A 10,715-nucleotide genomic window follows, 5' to 3' on the forward strand; every position below is an offset into this window, starting at 1 on the left:
TTACTTGTAAACCAATACACTTGATATACTTGGTTTTGTTGCGATGTTTTGGTGTATGGAGATAATACGCATTGTCGCGATATGTTTATCTATTGCATTTTGTTGCGATGTTTTGGATTGTTTAGATATGTATTAAGTTATGTACATGATTTTATAGAAATTATATGTTTATGGATATTATAACGTCTGGATATGTACATGAGGTTTATTTAAAATTTTTACACACGGGAGATATTGTATATGTACAAGAAGAGCGTAAGTCTTGATGACGTGGCTAAAAAGAGAAATTTTTTATGCACAGTAGATAATTATAATGTATACAGGAAGAGCGTAAGTCTCGATGACGCGGGCTAGAAAAGAGAATTTTTTGTGCAAAATCCGACCTCTTTTTCAACAGCGACTTGTGACGCTGACTAAAAAGAGGTTGATTTTGTCATTATTTAGCAAAAGGGGTAGATTTTGCTAATTATTTGTCAAAAATGGTCTTCTTCTTAAAAAAAAATCTCTTTTCCCCTTCTCTTAATAGAGGAAGAGCGTAAGTCGTTACTGAAGCAAGTACTAAGGAAAATAGTTCGGCTAGTTCTTTAAAATGGTTGCCATGCTCGATACTAGTCTCATTTTGAGAAGAATTGTTTTGAGTAAAACATGGCTAGCATCGGCTGCTAAAACTGTCTCTGTCTTGGCCCGGCTGCTTGAGGACCAGAAGGAAACTAGTTTAATTTAGAACCGGATCAGGATGCCCCGGGTCTGACAAACACACCAATTGAGCTCACATCCGAACTGCCGGTGCTCTCAAGAAGCTGAAGCTGTGCTCCCACCGACATCCCCAAGCGCGCGCCAGTACCTCTTCCTCCCCCTGCTCTAATGCAGCAAGCGGCGGCAGCCCAAGACCCAACCCCAGCCTTCTTAGAAGAATGGCTGCGTCAAAGCCGCCGCCGCCGCCGCCGCCGCCTCCTCGCACCCCCCTCCAAAACCATCCATCAGCGCCAGCTCCATCCTCGAAAGCCTGGTCCACCCTCCGCTCCCGCCATCCTCTCCTCCCCCTCCTCCTCCTCTCCTCCCTCCTCACCCTCTCCTCCCTCCCCTCCGCTCGCCCTCCACCTCTCCCACCCCCACTGCCAGCTCCTCCTCTCGCTCCTCCACTCCTCTCCCCTCCCTCCCCCCGCAGTCCCTCCCCTCGTCTCCCCGTGCTCCTGTATGCTACCTGCGCAAAAACCCTAGCCCTCCCCTCCGCTCCTCCGCCTCCCCTTCCCCGCCTCCTCCCCTACTCGCCCCCTCTGCTCCCCTTCCTCGCTCCTCCTCTCCTCCGCCCTCTCCCTCCCTCCACCCCGTCCGCCCTCGACCGACTTCTCTCCCTCCTCGCCGGGCCGCCCCCAGCCCCCGACCCCGAACCCTCAGCCTCCATCGCTTGACGCCTCTCTCCTCCCCCACTCCGCGACGCGCCGTTCTTCCGCCGAGTCCTGATCGTCCTTTGTTCGATCCGCGAGCGGGCCACCCTCACCGCCCCCACGGCTCAATGGTTCTCCATCTCCTCGAGTGGGTTGTATCGAAGGGTCCTTCGACAGGGTCGAGGATCGTTTGTAGGGAGGTTGAGTAGGGAGTGCGTCCCGAGGGTTGTGTGTTTGATGGCTCTGCTGGTGTGATCAGGGGTTTGGAGATTGAGTGGGGTGGGATTAGGGTTGGCGGGGAATTGAGGAGGAAAGTTGAAGGGAGGATTGTCTCGGTTGCGAATTCTGTGGTTTCTGGTGGCCGCGGAGAGGGCGACGGGATGGAGAAGAGGGTTTTGCTTCGTTGTATTTCGCTGGGTCTGGTTCGTTGTGGGTCGATTGGGTTCGATTGTTCTTTGCTTTTGTGCCTTTGCTCGGCATTGGTGGACGAAGTGTTTCCGTTGAGGGCTTTGATTCCGATGGCTCTTGAGACCCCGAATGGGGATTTTGAGGCGGCAAAAGAGCATTTGGAAAGTGTTCTCTTTAACGAAGCGGGTGCGGTCACTGGTGCTTTCTGCAATCAGTATGCGATGGCTGATGACGAGCACAAGTTGATAGCGGAGAATTGTATTTGGGATTACTCAAAGGGGATCTACTTAGATCTTCGTAAAGCAGTGATCTTACTAAGGGGGAAAGGTGACGAACTTATTGGAAATCTTGATAAGATCGCAGAAGCTGCGTTTCTTATGGTTGTCGTCTTTGCTGCTGAGGTCTCCAAGCAAAAGTTGAATTCAAAGTTGTCGGAACAGTTTAGGCCTGAGGTTGCTGTCAAGATTTTAGTTGCATTTTCATGCATAGAGTATCTGAGGCGTGTTAGGTTGCCAGAGTATACTGAGGCCGTTCGACGTGCTGTTTTGACTATTCAGGAAAATGCAGCTTTTTGTAGTTTATTTGTGGAATCGTTGCCTCCTTATGCTGAGCTGACTAATCAGAGAGGTATCTTTTATAACATGTTTGATAATATTTGAGTTTGTATTGTTCTATGTTAATGCACATTCACTTGCTGCTTGTTCTGCTAATAACTGCAAAGGTTCGCTTGCTTTGGAGGGAATGAGATATGTATGGTGGGAAGATGAGGTGCAAACTGCTCGAGTTTTATTCTGGATGCGGGTTATACCAACTTGCATTAGCTTAGTTCCTGCTTCTGTGTTTGGAAAGCTAGTTGCACCAACCATGTTCCTGTATCCTTAATTATTGATCATCTATTTTTATCGTGTGTTCTTTTATTTATCATTTAATCCTCCTAAAGCGGCGTAAGAGCTCGTTATGCTTTCATATTTTCTTTGTACAAACATGACAAAAGGGACTGTCATCGTCGTCATTCAATTCTTGTCTCCTCACTTAAATGGGGATGTCAGTAAAGTTGTGTAAGCAGCACAACTACGAGAAAGAGAGGGCCTTGCCTATGAAATTTGGTCCTTTAGTTTCTCATGAAGGCTAGAATGAGAAGTTGCTTGGCAATTTTCTAGCCTACTTCTTCTGGTCATGTGGTTTAAGATCATGCAACCAAGGAGTCATCATACAAGAATTATTTTAACAGAGAGTTACCTTTATAGTATGACAGTTCTATCATGACGCCGTGTCATGTTGGATAGGTGTTGGACAGAAATGTCATGTAGAATTTCGTTGTGTGTAGGTCTGTTGTGTGCACATCATTGTGTCTTATGTTTGTAAACATAGGTCAGTCACTGCACAAGTTACAAGCCAACCAAATGGAGTTGTGAAATATACTTTTGGTATCAAATTCATTCCTTAAGTATAATTTGTAAAGATACATGCATCATCCAAATGAGAAAGTTGCTCGGTCATCACATTCTGTATTTGTAGCCTTTGTGTCCTCTGGGAAGGATTGTGAACAGGATGATAGATTGGCTCTGAAGGAGAAGCTTGTTTTCTATTATGTACAAAGATCTTTAGAGGTATCTTAAGGAAGAAACCCTTCCTGATTTAATTTAGCATCTGAATCTGACTACTGAGGAAGTTCACATTTGTTTGCTTCATAATGTAGGCATATCCTGGGATTACCCCTTTTGAAGGTCTTGCTTCTGGAGTTGCAGCTTTAGTTCGACATCTTCCTGCTGGAAGTCCAGCCATATTTTTCTGTATTCATAGCCTTGTTGAGAAAGCAACTGATCTTTGTTCGAAAGCATTGAATCAAGATTCAAACCTGTGGAAGAGATGGGAAGGGAATACAGAGCCTTGTAAGAAAGTTTTGGATTTGCTTCTGCGACTCATCGCTCTTGTGGATATACAGGTAAGTTTGATTATACGTGCCTGTTAGCTATTTGTTTCTTTCTATATACAGTTCTGACCTTTTTGTCAGTTCTCATGCAAAGTATTAATTGAATCGAAGGTTTATTCAGTTAAACAGAAAATATTTTTTCCCTTTTCCTGGCAGGCTCATGTCACTTGATATGATTGAGTTTTTAGGAGAAAACTATACAACGGCTTTTGAAGTTTGGTGGTCTTGTCCAAAATTCACCCCTCACAGGAAGAAATTTGAATAAAAACTTTTAACCCAACACTTAAACCACATGGGACATTTCCATGATAGACTGTCCTGCTACATACATACCCTAAAGAGCGTTGATGAGAAAAAAGTTGTGATTACTTTCCTCAAGATAATTATAGTCCTTGGCCAGAATTTGGTACCGAGCAAAGTTGATTTGTCAAGGTGACAATTTATAATTGGTTATGCTACCTAATTAGCTTCAGGCTTGATAATGATGGACCTTTTTCTGTCAAGAAATGAAATTGGTTTTTGGATTAGTGGCTCAAAATTTAGTGCTTGGAAAACAGAACAGCCCTGAAGGAATGACCGAAAATCTATCTAACATGCTGGAGATGAATTCATTCTTTATTCGTTCTTTTACAGTGTGAACTTCTTTCATGTAGGCAAGCGTAAATAACCTATATGTCTAAATTATTTATCTTGAGAAAAAGCAAGTTATTTATTTCTCCTGACTCGAGATTTTGGTAAAACATCTTATTCCATTCCTTATATCCTTGTTGGATGTGACCAGGGTTTTAAAAAAGGGGGTTTTAGATATTAGTCCCTTAAATCATAGCTATTTTGATACTGGTCCCTCAAATCGTCATATTTTTTTTAAGTCCCTCAAATACCATTAATATGTTGATATTTGTTCCTATGGTTAGTTGAAGTTATTAATGCAAGTGAATATTCTGTTTTCTTTAACATGGGCCATTAATGAAGAGTTATGCTCACTTCCTCTTTATATACTTTCTTTTCTTCTCGAATTTCATTTATGCTCCCTTATTACCCCAACCCATTTTATAAATTTCCTGTTCCGGAGCTCATAATCACTTATTCCTTCTCAAAATTCCAGAATAAAGTTACAATTCTGAACTTAATATAGCAACAGGAGCACAACCAGTATATACCCACATGTCCAAACTAAAATTAAGCATTGTTCAAAGTATTTTAAAAGAAAGTAGCAGATTACTTGATCTCAAATTCGTTCTAAACTTCTAATGATAGCAATAAAAGAAAAATCTTCGTAGTGGAACCAAATTCAATCGCAAAATTTAAGAAAACCCATTATTCTTTAATTGGATGGTCTAATTAAATGATGGTTAAGTGACCTAATTAAATTGGTGGGGGATATTTGGGTAATTACTAATTAGCGACATAAGGTTAGTCTGAACCTAATCAGAGTTCACATATTTTTAACGGCGATATGACAACATATTCAGGATATGAGGAACTAATATCAAAATATGAAGATTTGAGGAATTAATATAAAAATAGCTATGATCTAAGGGATTAGTATCTAGAAACCCCTTTATTATTTATTAAATATGAAGTTTGTATTGGATGAGTTTCCTCAACCTAACCAGAGTTCACATTTTTTAACGGTGATATTAACAAAGGACAACATATTCAGGATATATGAGGAGCTAATATCAAAATATGAAGATTTGAGGGACTAATATAAAAATAGCTATGATCTAAGGGATTAGTATCTAGAAACGCCTTTATTAAATATGAAGTTTGTATTGGATGAGTTTTCTCATATCAAATAGCAGATATTGGACAGGATATCAACTTAACGAGACATTCATATCACATTCTAGATCAACTATTAACCTTGTGTTCCAGCAATTTGTTGAATTGGGACACTCCAATGCAAAACAAGAGACCTTCCTACGATTGAAACCGTGGTTGTGGATCCACCTCCAGTGCTCTAGCTGGCATTGCATTCTCCTTGATTGGCTATTGTAATAGTAGTCGTATTTTGGGTGCCTGAAACTGGGATCATGGATCAATGCTGATAACTTTCCTTTACGCATAAGATCCCCCTTAGACTATTTTTCTGCCAGTAGAGTGTGTTGGCATTCTGCGGATAGATTAAACAGCGGATGCAACAACTCATCTTGGATCGAGGCTAAATGCTACCTATGCACTTGGTCATCAATAGTTCTTTGGTCTCTGCTAGATCGTTCAACGCAGCTAGTAGATGAAATCCCTCTGATCTCGGTGTAGGCTTCGATAGAATGCTAGCTCTCTTATGATTGATGTGGCCATTGATATATGGTCGAGATATAATTGAAAAGAAGAAACACTATTTTTAGTTTCTCCTTCATCATCTCCTGGTCAGTGATAATTGGCTTGCCCCGTCTCTCCTGGACTCAGCACTACTAATCCCACTATGCCGATGCATGCCCCTTCAGTTTGATGATGACCCATGCAACATTCTTTTTGTCTTGCATGTTGTTGTAGTCAAAGATACACTCAATGGTGTGCAACCAATCCATGAACTTATTTAGCTAAGAAGCTACATGAAAATATGAAAATCCTACTTTGATATCATTCCTAACGCTGATCATGATTATGAGAATGGTGACCGAACAGGGTGTCTACCTCAGCCTCTGAATTATTACTTCGATCTAACTTGGTTACTTGTCACCCCAAAGACCAAGCCATTTCTTTTTTAGCTCCTCTATCTGTCTATGCAGATCAACCATCCCAGTCCCTAATAGATTTCACTCATAGAAGGAAGTGCTATCAACAGAGGCTCCCTATCCATCCATCCCTCCCATCATGACACTGCTCCTCTCATGAGGTGCTGCAAATTGGGATCTTAGGATCTTCACTTTGATACCACTTGATGCAGTCTTGATTAAGACTACCAAAATCTTGCTATTTGAGATGAATCTGGAAAAAGGACAGAATACGAGAGTTAGCTGAAACTATATTCAATGATTTAATTCTTAACTCTAATTTTTCTATTCATTGTTACAATGGTTGCATGACTCCTTTATTACAGATATGCTCTCTTAAAAGGAAAAGGAAAATTATGTAATTCCCTAAAGGAAACTAATGTAAAGGAAAATATTCTAATTAATTGATTGAATCACATCAATTTAAATCCTAATTAGTCTTTGATTAAGCCTTGGTCAAAACTTTATTCATTAGGAGTCGCAAACTTGAAATATTCAAAATAGGAAATCATTCTCTATGTTTGGATTTATCATGATCAAATTGCTTTACGTAGGCCAAGACCGCATCATGTTTCCATGCATATGTAAACATTTTCATGCACTCAAACACCCAACATTTTCTAATAATATAATATGTAATAACTATGCATATATTAAAATGTTAACCTATCATAATATTTTTTTTATAACTATGTAGAAGGATATGTCTCATAAATTAAAACATCTACTGTATAATCTACAACATGTTTATCAACTGCCTTACACATACCTGAGAAGTATTGGAAGAAATGTCGTCTGATTTTCAAAATGAGTATGGCTTCATAATAGAAGTGCTTTTGCTAACACAGCTCGAATACCTTGCTAAGCTATGAAATCGGTAAAGAAGCTACAAGTTTCATGACCAACAATTGCCCTACATTAGATATTTTGATGCCTCCAACTTTAGCAGTTATCAGCAATGTGGATGGGGATTTTAAAATCCTTGGTATTTCTGGTACATGTATTCTTTTGGCAAATCTAAGCATATGCAAACACTTGTTTCATTTATTGTTTTTGCCTCAACATAGAAGACTTTGGCCCTTTAGGAGACCTAAATAATTAATTAAGTTGCTTTGGGATCTACTGGTAAAATGAATGTATCGTGCACGCAGAAAAGCTGTAACCTTTTTGACATTATTGTATAATAAATAGTAATAAATACATAGAGGAACTTCAATTTTCAATAATAATCTTCAACTACCATATAGAATTGTGTGTTTAACTTCCTAATTACGCTAACTGCAATATAAGTTCAGACAAAGTGCTATTGTGGTAAACTAAAAATGAAGAATAATACACACAAATAATTATTGTTTGGTTTTTCCTATTCTACTGAACTAAGTTCTTGTCAAAGTTTGTAAAAAGTACAAATATTTTTTAAATTTATATTGTATAATAATGCTCTTTCTTCAATATTATGTTGTAGGTTTGATAAATTCTCACATCAAGAACTTCTATGGAGTTTTTAGTTCTTTTTTAAAAGTGTAGTTAACAGTTTCCAAATGTGTATATTCAACACTTTCAACCCCCACATCCCACCCTCAAAAACATCCGTCCTACATTTTGTACAACATGTGCCACTAGGTGTCACGTGTGTGTGTTTTGGGGTGGGGGGTGGGGCCCTTAGGTTTCTTTCTTCTTGTTTGGGAGTAGAGGTGTTGAGTTTATGTTGTAATTCAGCCTGGGGACTCTCTAAAAATGTTGGATACGGATCCTCTCCAATTAGGTGATAATTGGAGAGGGTCTAATTAGTCAAATCGTAGCCTTTTATTCCAATTTAAAGGTCTAGGATGTTGCCACATAGGATTTGATTATTATCTAGAAAACCATTGTTGTCTTGAAAACCACTAATATGAAAACCTCTTTTGTGAATAATGAAAATCCTACGCGGTCACATCCTATCCATTGAAATCGGAGTGAGTGGTTACAATTTGACTAGTTGTTGAAGCTGAATTACTCGAAACCTTCCAGACGGATTTCTCGCTGTATAACTTTCTTAAGTAAATAGACTTCTTAACTATAATGTAGGAGAAATATTAACTAGGATCATTTACAGAGGGAGGTGGTTTTTGATTTCAGTGACCATGCAGATGTAGTTCATATTTCTGTCTTCTCTCGTATTTCAATAATTGTTTCCTCTGCTTATATTATTTCCTCTCTAAGTTAGTTTATTATCCATATAGAAGAAGGTTCCTGTCTGATCTCACATTATTCTAGCCTCCCAATATGTGAAATTGATACCATCACTTAGTTTTCACAAGCTCGTCTTTGATATAGGTATTGCCATACTTGTTGAAGCAGTTGGCTGAGTTCGTAGTTCAACTGCCTAAAGAGGGGCAGAATGTTTTGCTAGACGAGATGCATGCTCAGGTTGCTGAATCTGATGATGTTACAAGGAAACCAGTTCTTGTTTCATGGCTGCAGTCACTTTCCTACTTGTGCTCTCAAAAGAAACCCACTTCACTCAGAAAAGGCGATGAAGCCAAATCGCATGATTTTGATGGAACTTTGCAATTGAACCAGACCAGTTCCCGCCTCTGAGAATGTGTTCTCATGCGTGAAAATAAGTTTGCATTTTTCTTGATTAATGTAACTTAGGCTCACAATAAATTTTTAAAAAATGGCATGGATGTGTATTGTATAGCGGAAATAATAATACTGTTTTCAGTCTTCTCTATTGATAACGGGAAGGCTGATTTTTTTTTTTATTTTTTACTTTTTATAACTTGTAATTATGACATTCTGTCAATTGTTTCTTGTTGACAGGAGTATAGCGGAGAATATTGCAATTTTACATTTTTGATGATAACGGGAAACTGGTATGTGTTATATGGAATATATTGATCGGTAGTTGCAGGTTAGGCAACGTCTGAGGCCATCCATGGAGGCTTTGTATTCATCAGAAGCACAGGAAAGCGTGGGAGGTGGAGAATATTGTCATGAGCGTGGGTACATGTCAACGTCTGAAGTTCCATATACCTGTTATTACAATCTCCACAACGGAGAAAGTATCTAATGAAGATGGTCAATTGCACCTGTTATTACAATCTCCACAACGGAGAAAGTATCTAATAAAGATGGTCAATTGCACTTAGGGCCTGTTTGTTTCGCTTAAAAAACAGGGAAAATGAAGGAAAGTAAAGAAAAGTAAACATATTTTTCATGATTTGATGTTTTCTTGTGTTTGGTTCACTTCTTAGAAGTAAAAAGGAGATGAGTTGTCACCATATTATTGGATGATGTGAGTGATTTTTAAAGATATTTTATTTGGAGGTTCTTTTCTTGTGTTTGGTTGGCTAAAAAAATAAGGGAAAGTGTTTTCTTGTGTTTGGTTCATTCTTAAAACTAAGAAAATAAATGAGATGAGATGAGTTGTCATTATATTATTGGATGATGTGACGCATACTATTTTCCATCAAATTCATTGTTTTTTTGGAGTAAAGCGAAGGAAAGAAGATTTAGAGGAGATGTGATGAGTTGTCACCATATTATTGGATGATATGAGTAATTTTTAAAGATGATAGAAAATGAAGGAAAATGGGGTGAGTTGAGTTGGATGAGTTGATTGATGTGACTCATTTCTTGTGTTTAGTTTATTTTTAAAAATAAAAAATGAGATGAGATGAGATGAGTTGTCACAATATTATTGGTTGATGTGGGAAATTTGTAAGGGTGAAAAGTGGGGAAAGTGAAGAAAACACAAAAAAATGGGGGAAAGTGGGGGATGGAAAGTGGGGGAAACGAAACAAACAGCCCCTTAGTGTGCAGCAAATGTATGTTAAATAATCCAATATTTGAAGAAGTGCACATTTAATATCATGGACTAAGAGCCATTTAATATATTCTCATCAACAGCATCCAACTATGATTACAAACAAGTGCTACTTGTATATAACTATAATTACTGTATAAGATTATTAAGTTTCATATTAGGATGTTAACTTGTTACATTTAAGATAACCACTAATTGCATTTGAAGTTATAAATTAACTTAATAACAGCTAAAAAAGATTGTAAACATCATGTCATGTAAAACCTCTATAAATGGCTGACGGTAACTATAATTTATTATTAGGCAAAATGCCTCTAGCCCCCAAAAGTATACAGAACGTGCCCACCCCCTAAAACTTTTTCAACAGGCGCTTTGCCCCCAAAAAGCAACGTGATTTTCTCCTAGCCCCCAAAACATGCCCCCACGTGAAACGCCAGTTAAAACTCACACGAACT

General features: G+C 38.8%; 1 protein-coding gene across 1 annotated transcript; it reads left to right on the forward strand.

The window, feature by feature from the left end:
• The first annotated feature begins 914 nt into the window (after window positions 1-914).
• LOC109828041 lies at window positions 915-9,291 on the forward strand. The gene is made up of 6 exons (XM_020395077.1): window positions 915-1,195; window positions 1,648-2,423; window positions 2,518-2,668; window positions 3,259-3,406; window positions 3,496-3,741; window positions 8,766-9,291. The coding sequence occupies exons 1-6, from the start codon at window positions 915-917 to the stop codon at window positions 9,027-9,029; spliced, it is 1,866 nt and encodes a 621-aa protein (XP_020250666.1). The 3' UTR covers window positions 9,030-9,291.
• The last annotated feature ends 1,424 nt before the right edge of the window (window positions 9,292-10,715 follow it).

Source organism: Asparagus officinalis, unplaced genomic scaffold (assembly GCF_001876935.1).
Source record: "Asparagus officinalis unplaced genomic scaffold, Aspof.V1 AsparagusV1_Un657, whole genome shotgun sequence".
Taxonomy (NCBI): domain Eukaryota; kingdom Viridiplantae; phylum Streptophyta; class Magnoliopsida; order Asparagales; family Asparagaceae; genus Asparagus; species Asparagus officinalis.

Bases quoted from the DNA above. Each gene is read 5' to 3' on its own strand.
- LOC109828041 (XM_020395077.1), top strand. From the start codon at position 915: ATGGCTGCGTCAAAGCCGCCGCCGCCGCCGCCGCCGCCTCCTCGCACC. The intron at 2,424-2,517 runs GTATCTTTTATA...ATAACTGCAAAG, and splicing joins TGAGCTGACTAATCAGAGAG to GTTCGCTTGCTTTGGAGGGA. The intron at 3,407-3,495 runs GTATCTTAAGGA...TTCATAATGTAG, and splicing joins ATGTACAAAGATCTTTAGAG to GCATATCCTGGGATTACCCC.